Source organism: Megalobrama amblycephala, linkage group LG16, assembly GCF_018812025.1.
Source record: "Megalobrama amblycephala isolate DHTTF-2021 linkage group LG16, ASM1881202v1, whole genome shotgun sequence".
Classification (NCBI taxonomy): Eukaryota; Metazoa; Chordata; class Actinopteri; order Cypriniformes; family Xenocyprididae; genus Megalobrama; species Megalobrama amblycephala.
The window spans coordinates 29,604,341-29,624,095 of record NC_063059.1 but is presented as its reverse complement, the minus strand read 5'-3'; the positions used below and the strand labels follow the sequence as shown (position 1 = coordinate 29,624,095).

The 19,755-nt window shown below is 39.2% G+C and overlaps 3 protein-coding genes across 3 annotated transcripts; all 3 read right to left on the bottom strand.

The window, feature by feature from the left end:
- Positions 1-3,641: 3,641 nt before the first annotated feature.
- Positions 3,642-5,910, bottom strand: LOC125249156 (odorant receptor 131-2-like). Its single transcript, XM_048161374.1, has one exon. It carries the CDS (start codon positions 5,849-5,851, stop codon positions 4,880-4,882), a length of 972 nt encoding a protein of 323 aa, XP_048017331.1. The 5' UTR covers positions 5,852-5,910; the 3' UTR covers positions 3,642-4,879.
- Positions 5,911-9,359: 3,449 nt separating this feature from the next.
- Positions 9,360-11,748, bottom strand: LOC125248991 (odorant receptor 131-2-like). Its single transcript, XM_048161163.1, has one exon. The coding sequence runs from the start codon at positions 11,642-11,644 to the stop codon at positions 10,673-10,675; it is 972 nt and encodes a 323-aa protein (XP_048017120.1). The 5' UTR covers positions 11,645-11,748; the 3' UTR covers positions 9,360-10,672.
- A 6,387-nt stretch (positions 11,749-18,135) lies between these two features.
- LOC125249284 (odorant receptor 131-2-like) lies at positions 18,136-19,755 on the bottom strand. The gene has a single exon (XM_048161549.1). The coding sequence runs from the start codon at positions 19,467-19,469 to the stop codon at positions 18,498-18,500; it is 972 nt and encodes a 323-aa protein (XP_048017506.1). The 5' UTR covers positions 19,470-19,755; the 3' UTR covers positions 18,136-18,497.

The following is a 19,755-nucleotide window of genomic DNA, read 5'->3' as shown; positions in this document are numbered from 1 at the left end:
TAATTTTAGGCTATTGGAATGAAAAAAAATATATCAAACGAAGAACACCAATGTTTTACTTTTTACAGTGTGTGTAGACGCTCATGTGGTTGAATGTGTTCAAACAGCCGCAAAAGACCACCTTCTGATCTAATGCGTAAACATTGTGAGAAGCGTACAAGCCAGATCTGTAGAAGACCCAAGTTTGGTTTGAAGATAATAAATGTACCAAGCCCAATGTTCTCTCACCATTCCTGATTTCTAACACACACTCACAGCGTTTGGTCTTGCGGCTGTCAGAGCAGAAACAAAAGCTGCTGCTCTCTGTGTGTTTCACCGTCCACTCTACGTGTGTTCATATGTAAATTGCTCACGCTTAGAACGAAAGATCTGAAAAATCCCAAACCTTTACATTTTTTCCTCTCAAAGTAATAAGGACAGAAGTGGTTGAAAGTGGACAAAAGAGACAGATTAAAATACCAGGTGGAAACGTGTATGTGTCTTCATCTACTTGTGATCCGATCGAGCCATATAGAGAATGTGAAGTTGACATCACACCACTTTGAATTTTGGGTAACTGTTGTTGTTGTTTACACTCTATATTGTGAGGATCTAAATGCCTTTCTTTTCTTCCAGAGATCCTAAAGGAATTTATGCATATGCTGTATGACCTTTAAAATCATGTTTCCATCGATTTCTAGCCAAATACTAAATATCTTTCCACTAAAAGAAGTAAAACCTACATTTTTTAACAAGGGCCAAAATCATAGTGAATGTTTTCTGTTAAAAATGTGACTGAGTAAATTCACTGCTTATGACTCAGAGTGTTTTTACAAGTTTTTTGTTTGTTTGTTTGTTTAATAATTAGGCCAAAAAAGGAGTGACACTTTACCTTTGCGAGCATGACTGTGCTTTCACAGTTTGCCATTGTTCTGACCATATATGAAGTCAAAATTGCTCATGAGCCTCTAGGGATTTGTCAAGTCCAGTCACCTTTATAAAATACAGATAGTTTCAAAGCAGCTTCAGAGTAATAAAAAGGAAAATAATTATCAATAATAAAAAAAATTCATCAAATAGCAGACAAATTCAGCTGTGAAGCAACTCTACAGAAGATATCAGTGACATTATTCAGCTCAATTCAGTTTGTAACATTTAAACTCAAGCAAAGTGTATGCAAAATTGAGATAGTTCATGATGCTGTTACAGTACAGAAGGGACGGAGGCAGATGTAAAACAAACAGTACGGTTTATTGATACCAGCAGAGTTAGTGCACCAAAGAAGTGCAGGTGAGTAATACGTGATGTAGAGATGGATGTAACAATGCAGAATGGTGATACTGTCCTTTATGTGGTCGTAGGATAGAAGAACCAGGATGGCGCTGGAGACTTGGAACACTCACACACAGGAGGAGAAGCACACGAGGGAAACAGGAGACGTTGGAGACAGGTAAGTAGTTTGTCTGGAGTCCTTAAGGTAAGCATACAGGTACGTATGATACAACGAGACCGGACAGTGAGTGTGTGTGAGTGTTGGCTTCTTATGGTGCTGGTGATTGCGGTGATGATGAGGTGCAGGTGGCGGTGATTAGTATTCGGGTGATTGAGTGCGCTGGGACTGAGTGAGGGTGGAGCCTGGTGTGTCTGTGACAGATGCCTGGCTATGTAAGTAGAGGTAGTGCTTTGGGGTCTGTAATAAAGTTTGAATTTAGTTTCTCTGGGGGTAAATGTGTTCTCTCTGTCTTTTCCCTTCTCCATATCATTCTTTCTCCCTTGGGATTTCAATTAAAGCAAACAAAAGCTAAGAAGGCATCAGTATCAATTTCAGACAGTACCAGTAGCAGCGAGTGATCCTCACAATAAGATGCCACTGTCCCAGCATGCAACAAGGCATGATGTATATTCATATTCTCTATAACACTAACATATTTTAACATGATTTTAAATTTAGTGATAGCTTCAGATGTGGGATATAGGTTGACATCACAAGCAGGTATATTTGTATGTTATCCACGACAAAAGAGGCAGCAAGATCGCAAGAAAAGCATGACGTAGCACCGACTAGACATTATATCAGTGTATTTCTATGGGTTCATTTTCACTGCCATATTCTTGTCACTTTATAATATTAAGATAGAACAACTGAACTCTCATGAACTGTTTCAAATATGTTTTTAGTATTTTTATGGATCTTGAGAGTTTCAATGGCTTTTGCTCTCAATAGAGGCCTCACTGAGCCATCGGATTTCATCAAAAATATCTTAATTTGTGTTCCAAAGATGAACGAAGTTCTTACGGGTGTGGAACGACATGAGGGTGAGTAATAAATTACATTATTTTCATTTTTGGGTGAACTAACCCTTTATGGTCACAGTTATAATAAACTAGGAAAGAGATCTCTCTACTGACTCTGAAAAACTCCAGGAAAAAGTTTAGTCTCCAGGTTGTAATTACTCCCCCAGCCACTAGTTGGTGCTGATTTGTAATTACTCCCCCAGCCACTAGTTGGTGCTGATTTGTAATTACTCCCCCAGCCACTAGTTGGCATTGAAAACGTCTGCAGTGTAATGACTCTCCCTGCCACTAGGTGGCCCCAGGTGTTGTAGAATTCATTGGGTTGCTGCCAATTATTAGTTTATTAGCGCCACCTGTGTTTTGGTTTAATTAAGCATGCCTCTTTCACCAGATACCGACTGTTACTTATGATATCCCTTTGTTCAGGGACTCATTATTCCATTGCTGTTCATCAAATGTCTGTGAAACTTGTACAGTTTTTGTCTCAGGTGTGGAATCTTTTTATGTTCATACAAATATTTACACATTAAGAAATAATAAGAATTTGAAAGTGAGAGGATGTGTCTTTTTTGAAGTTTTATCAAGCAACTAAAAGTTAATATAGACACGGTGTGTTTAAAATGTGATACCACAGTAAACCTTCCAGGACATGGAACTGGAAGAAAAAGCTATTTCATCAAGGGGAATAAGCTGTTTAATCAACGATATCCTTCAGTTTACTGCCTAAGACTTGTTAGATGACCTGGTGAAAGGAGATAAAAACATTTCAGTGCAGACTATAAGAAGAACACTAAACTTGCATTGACATCACACCCGGACACCTCGACGAATGTCAAGAGAACATAAAAGGCTGAATTGAATATTCTAAAAGGAATTGGGATAGGCCTGTAGATATTTAGAAGAATGTTTTATGGTGTGATGAGACCAAATGAGCAGTTTTGGGGTAGCCTACCTTCATGGTTGGGAACCACTGGAGTAGAAGAGCTCGGAAAAACTGTTACCAACTATTTTCAAAGGAAAGTAGCTAAAGCCTGCCCAAAAAGTCGCTAAATATCGCTAGATGGCGTCATGCGTAAATTAGCATATTTGTGACGTCATCACGTCGGTTGCGTTCTGCCTGCCTAAAGTGTTTTCTCTCCTAATCCGTGCTCACATACTATATTTTAATACAATATAATATAGCCGAATGTCAAATAAAGCTGTTGTCATTTCCTATATATATATAATTTATATATAGCCTATATACATTTTTAATTTTTTTGTCCAACAGAACGAGTATAATGAATTACATTTTTATATATTTTCAAATTACATGAATTCACAGAGTTCGGATGAACTAAAGCTCTGTGATAGTGAGTAATATAAGTGATAAGCACACAAGAAAAATGGAAATCAAAACCTTCAAACTAAATTATTTAAATATAAAACAAAGGAGAATCAGAAATAGTCTTTAGTCCCTTCCGTGGCAAGTGCTCGTGTGTAGCTCACTCATTCACGTCTGTCAGATGCCGTGCACTGAATGTGCTGCTGCTCCTCTCAGCCACTCACTGAACAGAGTAAACGCCGAGAGAGGTGTGACGGCAGCGGGAAAGCAAGACCTCGCGCTCACAGGACAGTGCTGGTGACATTTGAAAAGTTACTGAGGTTTGTCCAAAAAGTCGCTAGATTTGTCGCTAGGCGCTTTTTTGAAAAATAGTCGCTAAAGGGGTCTGAAAAGTCGCTAAATATAGCGACAAAGTCGCTAAGTTGGCAACACTGGTCGGAAACGTTTAGAATAGTTAGATATACGGTGGACAGTGACCTCTTGTGGTGAGTAAGAGATACTGCAGGATCAGATAAGACTAACCTACTGATGCTGGTGAGTCAGACCACTGTTCTAATCTACTACTTGGTCACTGGTTCCACATCCAACTATAGGGTCACTTTAGAGCCATTTTGGTTTCTTTTATTTTCCTCTTTCAGATATATTATTGACAGTAACACATTAATGTGCATATTCAACAACACATTTAATAGGAACTGGAATTAGGAAAGGCTTGTGATAGAACACCAAAAACACAACCTAGACTTATATCTTATATTGTAGGCCTATATCTTTTTCATAATAATAGCAGGTCTGTTAAAATGTTGTTGTTTTTTTCATTCTGAACAGATACTGGATACAAAATATTCTTTGGTACAGAGTTAATAAATAAAATAACTTAAAAAATGGTACACACACAAATTATGTTTGCAGAATTTGGCATGTTTCATTGCATTATCACAAATAAAACAATTGACCCCAAGCACAACTACGCAATATGCTTACAAAATTAACACATTTTTAATAATAAAATTTGAATAAAGGGTGAAGATGTCAATCTTCCAAGGCTTGTACATCAGTTTTGGCCGCTATAAATATAATGCTATATTTGACAGGTTTATGTAGAGTTAGATTTATAAATATTACAAAGTTAAATATTTAAACATTACATTAGCCTATATAATTATATTTATTATGTTTGAAAAGAATTATATTTAATAAATATCAAGTGTATTTTTTAAATGAATGCTAAACATTGGTGCTGTTTATTTTAATAAAACAATGCACTATACTGTGTGAAGTTTAATTGTGTATGGAAATGCTTAGTACATCTTTCAAGGTTTTACCATCTCGTATTTTTTGCTGATTACAAATGCCACAAAAGGCATAATATCTAAGAGCATTATAAAACTTTTTGTCTCGTAATCCATAAACTAAGGGACTCAGACAACGAGGCAAGATCACAAACAAAATGAAATTTGAGTACCTTACATTCATAAACAGCATGACATCTAATTTCCAAAAAGGCATTTCTATATAAGGGATTATAAGCTGCGCCATACACAGAAGCAGCTGAATGCCATGGAGAAGAACAGTTTTTAGACCCTTATTTGATGACTTCTTGTTCTCAGAGGAGGCTGACCTGGCCGCAATCATAATCTTGATGTAGGTGGAGACAATAAAACACAACATCATGATGAATAAGAGCTGTAGCATTGCCGCCCTCGTGTCCGCCAGCCATTTGACCTGTAACATGATCTCCCCACTACATACAACATATGAGAACATGACACCTGGAGGAAGATAAGCAAAATAGACTATAAGAATAAACAGTGGGAGAGCAAAACTGACATTCCATATGATGAGAAGCCCAATGAAAGTGTTTTTGGGGGTGGAGATGCTGGCATGTCTTAAAGGCAAACATATCGCCACATAGCGCTCCAAACACATTGCTACAAGAGTTATGGGTGAACAAACAGCAAGCGAATTCATAAGTGAGCAGATCATACAGCAAGGAATCATTTGCATGGGGTACTTGTAAAATATCCCCAAAAGTGTTAAATCAGACAACAGCATAAGAGCAGAGTCTACAAAAAGAGTCTGAGCAAACAGAATGTAGCGCGTGTCCCTGAAGGTTTCTTTCTTCAGAAAGGTGAAAATCATCAGTCCGTTCACATACATGAGAATCCCCACCACTACCTGCACAATCAAAGGCTTCTCACTTAATGCTTTCAAACTAGATGTACTGCTCAAATTGTTAACTGTTAAGTTCATAATGATAGCATAAATAAGCCATGGAAAAAATGAAAGTCAGAAGGTGGAGGTTGTGATAAGCTCAGAACCTCCGATCTCTCCTTTCTTTGTGCTGTTTTTATAGAGCTTTAGATGGGCTGGACCTTATTTTGTTTACAGACACTCATATGTCATCAGTGCAACAGTGCTGATTTCATCATCTGGGATGAATATGATAATGTGTGTCAGAGTGTGTATTATTAGGCCTTTAGAAAAAGGTAGGATAGGCAATGGTTTTTCGTAAACGCTTTTGGTTATACTGGTTGAAAACTCCAGTCACATCCCGATAGCAATCAATAAAAGTAGTCTAAATATTAAAAAATGTATTATCTATGGAAGTCGATACATACGTATGTATACATCTGCTCCCACAGATATCACACGTCATCAGTACGTTCAGTGAAGTTAAGCAGAGTTGTAGACAGACACTGAGCACCACAAACAAACAGCAGCCGCCATTTTTCATGTCATATTTATCATAATTAAGTGAAAGTGACATGATGTTTAGCTAAATATGGTGTCCCATATTTGGAATTTGTGCTCTGTACTTCACCCATCCAAGTGCGCACACACAGCAGTGAGTACTGAACACACACACACAGAGAAGAGGGCAGCCTTTTTTGCTGCAGCACCCAGGGAGCGACTGGAGGTTAGAACCTCAGTTGTGGGTAATGAGAATGGAAAAGAGCGCTGTTCATTAATGTCTACATTTCCTGCCAGTACTGAGACTCAAACCCATGAACTTCTGGTTACAAGTCCGACACTCCACCCTGCAAACAAGCCTGCACTGGCCCTTTACGGGCCCACTTAGTGCTAGCATAAGGGTCCCAGTGGGCTGCCAGCACAGGGCTCCTGAGAATTTGCTCATTGGCAAAACGTTGGCAAAAGCAAATGTCATGCAGAAAGCACCTGAGCCTGTAACGCAGGAATGTCTAGGTTGTAGAACCTGACAAAAGTGGACAGCGAGGCCTAGTTGGCCGCCACACAAATTTCTGTGATAGACACACCACTGGACCAGGTCCAAGAAGAGGCCATGCCTCTAGTGGAGTGTGCTCTAACTCCAATAGGACACTGGAGTCCTATAAGGAGGAGTAGGTAAGCGCTATTGCATCAACTATTCATCTGGATAACCTCTGCTTCGTGACCGGATGACCTTTGGTGTGGCCTCTGAAGCATACAAAGAGCTGTTCCAACTGCCTAAACGAGGCGGAGCGGCCAATGTAGGTTCTGTACCTGACCAGCTTGCAGGAAGCGGTGAAGTCCAGCTGCTTGCAGGCGAAGGCGGCTTCACGTCTCGAGATACAGAGGAGAGAAGTGATTGTCGTCGCTGAAGGAGAATGAATCAGTCTGCCTAGGTGAGACAATCGCTTGTATAGCCAGTTACCCCACTCCTTTTGGCGGGCCCTGAAAGACTATTATATCATCACGTCAGTCTGCTCATCCAACGTGACTGGCTAAAAGTGCGCGGACGACATCAACATTAGCACCTGCAGAGGGCGCGTATACTCAAAAAAAATATTTTTAAGTTTCATGTAATTGATTTACATACAAGTTTTCCATCCATTTGGATTACATAGTTTTTACATAAACAAACTAATAAACTTAATGTGAGTCATATTTGTAAGTCATATGTAAATTAAATAGGTAAGATTTACCTAATAGTATGCCCGGGCTATATAACACTGCTTAGTGTTCATGTGTTTGCGCACTACTGAGTTAAAGTACCATCGAAGCAGTGTCAGAGTTAAGTAATCTGTATGAAAAGAGAGCCATGTCAGAAGTCTGTGATTCAGCTCATTATCTGCTAATGCGGCCACACCCACGGAGCCAGCGCTATTCAGAGGCAAATACTGAGGCAATACATGCATACATTGTCTCAATCGTGTATTTATTGTCTTGAAAAGTGTTTATCTGGATGTTATAGCGATCTCTGGCCTCTGTTAGTTCGGTTAGTTCCTGGATTGCCTATTCTTCTTTTGCAGGCATTTGTGGACTAAAGGTGTACAGAGCGCCCTCCAGCTGCAAGTATGAATTGAAAACACAGTATCCAGCGTTCATAGTGATGACAATAAATCCTGAATAAATATTACTCCTCTGTATAGAAAATTGACAAACATATGAGAATCCATCAATATTTCTCCAAATGTGCATGCTTTTAAGCTAAAAGCCTATATGAAATGCCATAGAGGTAACATAATTGTTCAGACACTTTGCATCACAGAAATACATTATATTTTAAAGTATATAACAGAATACCATTATTTTAAATTGTAATAATATTTCACAGTATTGCTGTTTTTTCTGTATGTTTGATTTACATTATGATGAGCTTGAGACATGATCAACAGAGGGGTTTTTCACAGCCTACCTGTCTGAAAGAGCTCATTATTTATGCAGGTCATTAGAGCTCTTTATGCGATTCTTTTGTCTTCTCAGGTGAGAATCACCCATTATTCATGATGATTCACGCCTCCACGCATACTGTGTTTCTTGACCAAAGATGTTTTAGAAAATTTAAATCTCTCTATTGTTTTATATGAAAGAGTAGTCAGCATAATTTTTACATAATTTTGAAGCAAAAACTCTAGTCTACAACCTCCAATACCCAGAAGTCTTGTGAACACAGATTTAATATAATTTTTTGGCCTTATTTCAGTGACTTAAGTTTTTTGTTTTTTTCAATAACCATGCATAAACGTTATTCCTTCAAAAACACAAACATGTACATACATGTTCTTCACATATTATGGTAGCTTAGTTTGTGCTGAATACAATGTAATGACACCTTTGTCATTAATATGTTTATGAACAACTGAAAAAAGCACAAACATCAGAGCATGTCAAAACTTCTCCAGGCCCCAAATCAGCCTCAGACTCCAGAGGCTTAAAGACACAGACATCAAGAATCAGCCCGTGAATCTCAACAGTGGTGGCCATCAAAGAGCATGATGCAGTGCATTCTGGGAGCTACCAATCAAAATTCATCCATGGCTCCCATAATGCATTGCTGCATGAATAAGTTATGAGCTGAATTGTTTTAGTAATTTCCTTTATTGTCACTATTTTTTTTTTTTTTCTGTTTTATTTAACTTTTTAGTAGCTTGTTTTATAAAGTTCAGAGTTGATCTGTTTATCAGAATATGTTGCTTGTCACCGTCATTGAGATTCACAGGCTGATACTTGATGTCTGTGTGTGACTAAACAAAAGATTTTAGTTTTTTTATTCAGAAAAACTTTTGAGAAACCCTTTGGATTATATTGAATCACAGTGCTGCTGCAATCAAAAATGTAAATGTAACTCAGATATTGGTCTCTAATTTAGTTCAGTTAATAAAGACAAATAACAATTAGGTGAAAACATGACCAACACCACCTGATCACCTTATTTATTTTGCTTGATTAGCTGTTATAACAGCCCAAACAAAATCTAATATGAAATAGTCAAGGGTCAAGAGCCCAGCTAAAGAAAACACTCATCTCCACGATGGTAACTTAAAAATTGTGATTTTCCCCTTCAGTGATTCTGCTTGTTATCATCAGGTGTCTTCAATAATTGTCAATCATCACTCAATTAATCACTTAATTATCTCATTAACTCTGACACTGCTTCAATGGTACTATAACTCAGTAGTGCGCAAACACATGAACACTAAGCAGTGTTATATAGCCCGGGCATTTTTCTGCATACTATTAGATAAATCTTACCTATTTCATTTACATATGACTTAAAAATATGAATCACATTAAGTTTATTAGTTTATTTATGTAAAAAATATGTAATCCAAATGGATGGAAAATTTGTATGTAATTCAATTACATAAAACTTAAGTTTAGCCTGAAATATTTTTTCAGTGTGAGTGTATGTTAATTCAAAACCACCCAATCGGGCAACACTAATGGCGTAGAAGAGCTCAGAAACGTTTAGAATATTTAGATAGACGGTGGGCAGTGACATCTTGTGGTGAGTAAGAGATACTGCAGGAGCAGATATGACACTAACCTACTGATGCTGGTGAGCTGTTGTGTTGTGTAATCTACTTTGGGGTCACTTTAGAGCCATTTTCCCCCCTCTTTTAGTTATATTATTAATAGTAATGCACACATTAAACGTGCATATACAACATCATATTCAATAGGAACAGGAATTAGGAAAGGCAGTTTATAAGTTACCTGAATATATTATTATTTTAAAGCCTTGTGGTAGAACACCAAAAACACAGTCTAGATCTTATATTATCTTTTTCATAATAATTCCAGGTCTGTTAAAATGTTAAAATGGTTTTTCATTCTGAACAGATGGAATTGGAAGATATTCATTGGTACAGATTTAATAAATAAAATAACTTAGTTGTCCAAAATTATACACACACAAAAAATTATGTGTGCATAATTTGTCATGCTTCATTCCATTATGACAAATAAAACAATTGACTCCAATCATAACTATGCAATATGCTTACAAAATTAACACATTTTTAATAATACAATTTGAATAAATAGGGAAGATGTCAATTTTCCAAGGCTTGTTCATCAATATATATATATATTGCTATATTTGACAGGTTTATTTAGAGTTAAATTATTAAATATTACAAAGTTAAATATTTAAACATTAACATTATAATTATATTAATTAATTAAATGTTTTTAAATAAATATATAAATAATAAACATCAAGTATATTTTGTCATCAGCATACCCGCTGCAAGCCAAAGTACATTTATAAACAAGTTATTTTATATGATTAAAATGAATGCTAAACATTGGTGCTGTTTATTTTAATGAAACAATATTGTGTGAGGTTTAATTGTGTATGGGAATGCTTAGTACATCTTTCAAGGTTTTACCATCTCGTATTTTTTGCTGATTACAAATGCCACAAAAGGCATAATATCTAAGAGCATTATAAAACTTTTTGTCTCGTAATCCATAAACTAAGGGACTCAGACAACGAGGCAAGATCACAAACAAAATGAAATTTGAGTACCTTACATGCAAAAATAGCATGACATCTAATTTCCAAAAATACATTTCTATATAAGGGGTTATAAGCTGCGCCATACACAGAAGCAGCTGAATGCCATGGAGAAGAACAGTTTTTAGACCCTTATTTGTTGACTTCTTGTTCTCAGAGGAGGCTGACCTGGCAGCGATCATAATCTTGATGTAGGTGGAGACAATAAAACACAACATCATAATGAATAAGAGCTGTAGTGTCGCCGCCCTCATGTCCGCCAGCCATTTGACCTGTAACATGATCTCCCCACTACATATAACATATGAGAACATGTCACCTGGAGGAAGATAAGCAAAATAGACTATAAGAATAAACAGTGGGAGAACAAAACTGACACTCCATATGATGAGAAGCCCAATGAAAGTGTTTTTGGGGGTGGAGATGCTGGCATGTCTTAAAGGCAAACATATCGCCACATAGCGCTCCAAACACATTGCTACAAGAGTTATGGGTGAACAAAGAGAGAGCCAACTCATAATTGTGCAGATAATACAGCAAGGAATAATTTGCAGGGGGTACTGGAAAAATATCCACATAAGTGTTATATAAGCCAACAGCATAAGAGCAGAGTCTACAAAAAGAGTCTGAGCAAACAGAATGTAGCGTGTGTCCCTGAAGGTTTCCTTCTTCAGAAAGGTGAAAATCATCAGTCCGTTCACATACATGAGAATCCCCACCACTACCTGCACAATCAAAGGCTTCTCACTTAATGCTTTTAAACTAGATGTATCGCTCAAATTGTTAACTGTTAAGTTCATAATGATAGCAAAAATAAGACAGGAAAAAAAAAAAAAAAAAAAAAGTAAGTCAGAAGGTGGAGGTTGTGATAAACTCAGAACCTCCGATCTCTCCTTTCTTTGTGAAGTTTTTATAGAGCTTTAGATGGGCTGGACCTTATTTTGTTTACAGACGCTCATATGTCATCAGTGCAACAGTGCTGATTTCATCATCTGGGATGAATATGATAATGTGTGTGAGAGTGTGTATTATTAGGCCTTTAGAAAAAGGTAGGATAGCCAATGGTTTTTCGTAAACGCTTTTGGTTATTGAAAACTCTATTCACATCCTGATAGCAATCAATAAAAGTAGTCTAAATATTAAAAAAATTATTATCTATGGAAGTCGATACATACGTATGTATACATCTGCTCCCACAGATATCACATGTCATCAGTGTGTTCAATGAGGCTAAGCAGAGTTGTAGACAGACACTGAGCACCACAAACAGCAGCCGCCATTTTTCATGTCATATTTATCATAATTAAGTGAAAGTGACATGATGTTTAGCTAAATATGGTGTCCCATATTTGGAATTTGTGCTCTGCACTTCACCCATCCAAGTGCGCACACACAGCAGTGAGTACTGAACACACACACACGGAGAAGAGGGCAGCCTTTTTTGCTGCAGCACCCAGGGAGCGACTGGAGGTTAGAACCTCAGTTGTGGGTAATGAGAATGGAAAAGAGCGCTGTTCATTAATGTCTACATTTCCTGCCAGTACTGAGACTCAGTACTTGCTCATTGGCAAAATGTTGGCAAAAGCAAATGTCACGCAGAAAGCATCTGAGCCTGTAACGCAGGAACGTTTAGGTTGTAGAACCTGACAAAAGTGGACAGCGAGGCCTAGTTGGCCGCCACACAAATTTCTGTGATAGACACACCACTGGACCAGGTCCAAGAAGAGGCCATGCCTCTAGTGGAGTGTGCTCTAACTCCAATAGGACACTGGAGTCCTAACGAGTAGTAGGCAAGCGCTATTGCAGCAACTATTCATCTGGATAACCTCTGCTTCATGACCGGATGACCTTTGGTGTGGCCTCCGAAGCATACAAAGAGCTGTTCTGACTGCCTAAACGAGGCGGAACGGCCAATGTAGGTTCTTAGGGCTCTGACTGGGCAGAGCAAATTCAACTCTTGCTCATCCTGTGACGGAGGAAGCATGGAGAGAGTGACAACCTGTGCCCTGAATGTGATGGAGGGGATTTTAGGGACATAACCATGTCTCAGTTTCAGGACGACTTTGGAGTCGTTGGGCCTGAATTCGAGGCAAGAAGGGCTCACAGAGAGCGCCTGTAGATCTCCTACCCATTTGACTGATGCCAGAGCGAGCAGAGTGGTCTTTAACGACAGGGGATGCAGATCAGCAGCCAGAAGTGGTTCAAATGGGGGGCCTTTCAGCCCTCTCAGAACCGTGGACAAGTCCCACATGGGGACAGCAGAGGGGCGAGAAGCGTTCATCGTTCTAGAGCCCTTCGAGAAATGAACAACTAAGTTGTTTTTGCACACTGTCTGCCTGGCTATAGGAGCATGAGAGGCTGCTATAGCTGCAACATAGACCTTAAGGGTAAAGGGCGTACGGCCTCTATCCAATAAGTCCTGGAGGAAAGACAATATCAGAGATATGTCGCATGTGATTGGGTCTTCACCACGGGTTGTGTACCAAGCAGTGAAAACTGACCACTTAAGGGCATAGAGACGTCTCGTGGATGGAGCTCTAGCCTGTGAAATTGTGTTCAGGACACTCTCAGGGAGATCCGCAGGCTCCCAACGAGAGGCCACACATGTAGGGCCCTCAGCTCACATCCCTTTCCTTCGAAAAATAGATTGGGCAGTAAGAGTTGTCTTCTAAGACGTAGAGGTCAACCTCTGCCTCTCCGAAAATCTCCCATATTCTCCGAACTGTCTGGGTGGCAATGTGTCCATTCCAGCGGACTCTTTGCCATCATGAAGAGGTGCTGGAAGGAAAGGTCGCCTTGACGATTCACGTAGGATACTACTGTCATGTTGTCCAATCGGATTAAGATGTGGCATCCTTCTAGATGTGGTATCCTTCTAGATGTGGTAGGAAGGACTGTCAGGCCTGCCATACTGCCAGCATTTCCAGGCAGTTGATGTGCATGACCTTCCTTTTGTGCATCATCCCCATGGGTATGTATACTCTGTTCGAATCACGAAGGTTCCTTCCAAGGTGCAAGAGCTGCGATGCAGGCTTGATCCACCTTAATACGAAAGCTTGATACTTTTTGCATAATTAACCCTGAGTCCCAAGCACTCTAAGTGGCTGAGGAGGAGGGACCTGTGAGATATTAGCTCGGCCTCTGACTGGGCTAAAACAAGCCAGTCGTCGAGGTAATTCAGAATGCGGATTCCTATCTGTCTCAGAGGGGAGAGAGCCTCATTTCTGCACTTTGTGAAAGTGCATGGGATTAGAGACAGCCCGAACAGCAGGACCGTATATTGATATGGCACTCCCTCGAAGGCGAATCTCAAGAAGGAAATGTGAATGTGAAAGTAAGTGTCTTTCAGATCCAGAGGTAAAAGCCTGACTCGCTCTTAGCTGGCGGGACAATTTATATGACCCGTTTTGCCAGCAGCACAGCCACCAAGGAATGTAGAACATGAGCGTTCATGTTCCCTACTAAGGTGGGGACCTCACTGCGGAAACGTGGGGGTTCTCGAGCAAATTGGAGTAGGTAACCTTGTTTTATAATCCCCACAATCCACTTTGACACGCCGGGGATGGCCTGCCAGGCCTCAGCCCTTGTGGCAAGTGGTTGAATTGGCTCGGGAGGTGGGTTGCTGTGAAGGGACCCGGGGCTTGCAGTGTTTGGAAGAGGAAATTTGCTCTTTTTTGAGTATGTTTGTTCTTTATTTTGTCCGCTACCACAGCGGTTATACACTTGAGTGCTATATACACAATTTTGCATGCAATAAACACAATTTTCCCAGCACCCGGAACTGAACGGGGCGACTGGAAACACATACGAGGCTGTTTGGGTCAATGAACGCGGCTTGCGGGGGCGGGGCCAGCAAGCTAAGCACTCAGTGATTCAGCATATAATAACAAAAACCAGAGAAATCTGCTTTATCAGAGTTAATATATATTCCATGAGTCTCACCTGAGTCAAGGCAGAGAGAGTCATGTCATGTTCAACTGAGCGCTGCCAGCATTGAGCTCGTTCTCATGCTCTCGTAGTGAGAACACACGCAGGGGTGTGGCTGGCAAACAACATGCTCAGAGATTGGGCATTTTACAACAAACGCTGGAAAAATATGGTCTTTCAGAGTTAATATATTCCATGAGTCTCACCTGAGTCAGGGGAGAGCGTCATGTCATATTCAGCTGAGTGCTGTCAGCATTGAGCTCACTCTCGCATCCTTGTAGTGAGAGCGTTCATCCTCAATGAACATGGATTGCGGGGGTGGGACCAGCAAGCAACACGCTCAGAGATTCAGCATTTTGCAACAAACGCTGGAGAATGTGCTCTTTTAGGGTGAATACCATGAGTCTTGCCTGATTCAGGGAAGAACGTCATGTCATATTCAGCTGAGCGCTGTCAGTATTGAAAGTGCTTGTCCTCAGTGAACAAGGCTTGTGGGGCGGTGTTGGCAAATGACGCAATCAGAGTCTCTGCATTTTGAAACAAACGCCAGTGAGAATATGCTTTTATTAAAAATAAGGTCTATATGCTCACCTGATGGAAGACAGCAGGGGATGAGCTGAAGTAGGTGCTCTAGGATGATCAACTGAAGAAGAGCAGGTGTTTTATATATGCCAAACCATGATCGCCTGTAAAGCAGGGGAAGCGCCATCTATAGGCGTGCTCAAAACTGTAGGCGGCTCGTGAGCGAAGCACTGATCGGGCTGCTAGAGTGCTGCAAGCTGATCCAGCTGCTGAGAAGCGGCACACTGATCAGAGCTACTTGAGAGTGGTGAGCTGAAGCGGCAAGCAGAGGAGAAGTGAGCTGGTCTGGTTACTGCAGAGCGGTGAGCTGACCAGCTTGCAGGAAGTGGTGAAGTCCAGCTGCTTGCAGGCGAAGGCGGCTTCAAGTCTCAAGATACAGCGGAGAGAAGTGATTGTCGTCGCTGAAGGAGAATGAATCAGTCTGCCTAGGTGAGACACTCGCTTGTATAGCCAATTACCCCACCCCTTTTGGCAGGCTCTGAAAGACTATTATATCATGACGTCAGTCTGCTCATACGACGTGACTGGCTAAAAGTGCGCGGACGACATCAACATTAGCACCTGCAGAGGGCGCCTATGTTAATTCAAAACCACCCAATCTGGCAACACTGATGGCGTAGAAGAGCTCAGAAACGTTTAGAATATTTAGATAGACAGTGGGCAGTGACCTCTGGTGGTGAGTAAGAGATACTGCAGGAGCAGATATGACACTAACCTACTGATGCTGGTGAGCTGTTGTGTTGTGTAATCTACTATGGGGTCACTTTAGAGCCATTTTCCCCCCTCTTTTAGTTATATTATTAATAGTAATGCACACATTAGACGTGCATATCCAACATCATATTCAATAGGAACAGGAATTAGGAAAGGCAGTTTATAAGTTACCTGAATATATTATTATTTTAAAGCCTTGTGGTAGAACACCAAAAACACAGTCTAGATCTTATATTATATTTTTCATAATAATTCCAGGTCTGTTAAAATGTTAAAATGGTTTTTTCATTCTGAACAGATGGAACTGGAAGATATTCATTGGTACAGATTTAATAAATAAAATAATTTAATTGTCCAAAATTATACACACACAAAAAATTATGTGTGCATAATTTGGCATGCTTCATTCCATTATGACAAATAAAACAATTGACTCCAAGCATAATTCCGCAATATGCTTACAAAATTAACACATTTTTAATAATACAATTCGAATAAAGAGGGAAGATGTCAATTTTCCAAGGACCTCGAGTGTGATATTGCGTTTATACAACAGTTCGACGGCACGAGTGTGTAAATAAATAAGAACAACAACGGAGTGTCTTTAAAACCCTCTTTTGTGCAGCACTACTTCCTTCCGCCACGGATTCAAATCTCAGGTTGTCAGTTGGACCAAGCCTCCGTTACTAATTCTAAAACGTCACTTTAGAGCTAGTAACAAAGGAACGTTGAGTCGCTTCATTGAAACACATTGAATTTTGTACAGTATTAGAGAGAGAGAGAGAGAGAGAGTAGGCAATTTCCTGTGTCTGATATACTGCATTACATTCATTCTTCAAGTCGATGTCCATAATATTATATCCTTTATACAAGTCTGTTTGAATGTCCGCTGAGGAAAGCGATCTTTGTCTTTTTACAGCTTTGGGAATTTTCCATAGCATCCATTACACCACAGCGCTAAAACAACTTCCTTTTGCAAAAGTTCCTTTCAATTTAAAAGTCTCTTGTGCTTCACTGACTCATTCTCCTGTAAAGTGTTGCCGCCATCTAATGGCGTATTAATGTAATGTTCACTCAATCCATATTACTTAATGGACATATTTATATAAAATAATATTTATTGAACAACAAATAAGCACAATTGTACAGTTCAGTCAAACATAAAGCACTATTTAAAAAAAAAAAAATAGGTCACCATTTACGCTTGTATGTGGGTTTTACAAATATTTAACGAATGAAAAGGATTTTAAAGAGCTTGTGACAAAACCTCCTAACTCCATTGGATCCTCAAACTGTCAATCAAACCTCATTAATCTGCCTCACCTCCTGAATGAAGTGCGCACGCAGTTTGGACATCTCTGTGCAATGCAAAGGTAAATAAAGATCTGATGTTAGAAAAAAAAAATTGTAAAGCGTTTTCTTTACTCAAAAAACCATATGTTTATAAAGTTTAATGTTTTACGTATTTAAAGAGCGGAGAAGAGTCTGATATGTCCCGTCTCCCTGACAACAACATAGTGATGGCACAGATCCGGCCCACATCTGGTCCGTGTATAAACCACATGTTCCAGATGAGGGCCGGATTTGGGCCAGACTATGTTGCTGTCTGGGCTAGTTGTAGCCAATATGCTATATAAGGATGTAACGTAACGTTTATTATTATCAAATTTAATATAGCACAATTCGACTTGCTCTGGAACAAATAATAGATTAATAAGACCAAAGATGCCCGTTTTATGTACTCAAATTGAATTATGTCGCGTGTTTAACCACTATAAGAGCCAGCGGCAAATCCTCGAGGCACTGGCCGAGATGAAGCTGTTCTCGGCGGTTACAGAAGCACTGAACGGCCACTGACGAACTCGAGATTGCATCTCCGAAAACATCAAAACAAATTGTAAAATAGGCGCTGTTATTAAATATGAGTCACATATTTCAGGTCTAAACAACTACATTCTCGCCTAAAAAACTATTAAAACTACAGTTTGTGGTACAAGAAGTAGTATTTGTAAAAATTACGGTTGATTTGATCGGCCGCCATGACGGTCACTTCAAGCGGAGTGATACAAAAGGTGAAAAGGCAGTAGGAGTGCTGTTATCACTGAAATATCGCATGGCTATCAGCCAATCAGATTCGAGAACCAGACAGAACTGTTGTATAAATATATATATATTGCTATATTTGACAGGTTTATTTAGAGTTAAATTATTAAATATTACAAAGTTAAATATTTAAACATTAACATTATAATTATATTAATTAATTAAATGTTTTTAAATAAATATATAAATAATAAACATCAAGTATATTTTGTCATCAGCATACCCATTGCAAGCCAAAGTACATTTATAAACAAGTTATTTTATATGATTAAAATGAATGCTACACATTAGTGGTGTTTATTTTAATGAAACAATATTGTGTGAGGTTTAATTGTGTATGGAAATGCTTAGTACATCTTTCAAGGTTTTACCATCTCGTATTTTTTGCTGATTACAAATGCCACAAAAGGCATAATATCTTAGAGCATTATAAAACTTTTTGTCTCGTAATCCATAAACTAAGGGACTCAGACAACGAGGCAAGATCACAAACAAAATGAAATTTGAGTACCTTACATTCACAAATAGCATGACATCTAATTTCCATAAAGGCATTTCTATATAAGGGGTTATAAGCTGCACCATACACAGAAGCAGCTGAATGCCATGTAGAAGAACAGTTTTTAGACCCTTATTCGATGACTTCTTGTTCTCAGAGGAGGCTGACCTGGCCGTGATCATAATCTTGATGTAGGTGGAGACAATAAAACACAACATCATGATGAATAAGAGCTGTAGTGTCGCAGCCCTCGTGTCCGCCAGCCATTTGACCTGTAACATTATCTCCACACTGCATGCAACATATGAGAACATGACACCTGGAGGAAGATAAGCAAAATAAACTATAAGAATAAACAGTGGGAGAACAAAACTGACACTCCATATGATGAGAAGCCCAATGAAAGTGTTTTTGGGGGTGGAGATGCTGGCATGTCTTAAAGGCAAACATATCGCCACATAGCGCTCCAAACACATTGCTACAAGAGTTATGGGTGAACAAAGAGAGAGCAAATTCATAATTGTGCAGATAATACAGCACGGAATCATGTGCATGGGGTACTGGTAAAACATCCCCATAAGTGTTAAATAAGCCAACAGCATAAGAGCAGAGTCTACAAAAAGAGTCTGAGCAAACAGAATGTAGCGCGTGTCCCTGAAGGTTTCTTTCTTCAGAAAGGTGAAAATCATCAGTCCGTTCACATAGAGGAGAATCCCCACCACTACTTGCACAAGCAAAGGCTTCTCATTTAATGGTCTCAAACTAGATGTACTGCTCAAATTGTTTACTGTTAAGTTCATAATGATAGCAAAAATAAGCCAGGAAAAAAAAAATGAAAGTCAGAAAGTGGAAGTTGTGATAAGCTCAGAACCTCTGATCTCTCATTTCTTTGTGCTGTTTTTTATAGAGCTTTAGATGGGCTGGACCTTATTTTGTTTATAGACACTCATATGTCATCAGTGCAACAGTGCTGATTTCATCATCTGGGATGAATATGACAAGAATTTTAGTCAAAGAATACAGGTGCTGGTCATATAATTAGAATATCGTGAAAAAGTTCATTTTTTTATTGTAAATTATTTTTAA

What these genes read in the sequence shown, in the direction of transcription:
- LOC125248991 (XM_048161163.1), bottom strand. Translation starts at nt 11,644, where the DNA reads ATGAACTTAACAGTTAACAATTTGAGCGATACATCTAGTTTAAAAGCA.
- LOC125249284 (XM_048161549.1), bottom strand. Translation starts at nt 19,469, where the DNA reads ATGAACTTAACAGTAAACAATTTGAGCAGTACATCTAGTTTGAGACCA.
- LOC125249156 (XM_048161374.1), bottom strand. Translation starts at nt 5,851, where the DNA reads ATGAACTTAACAGTTAACAATTTGAGCAGTACATCTAGTTTGAAAGCA.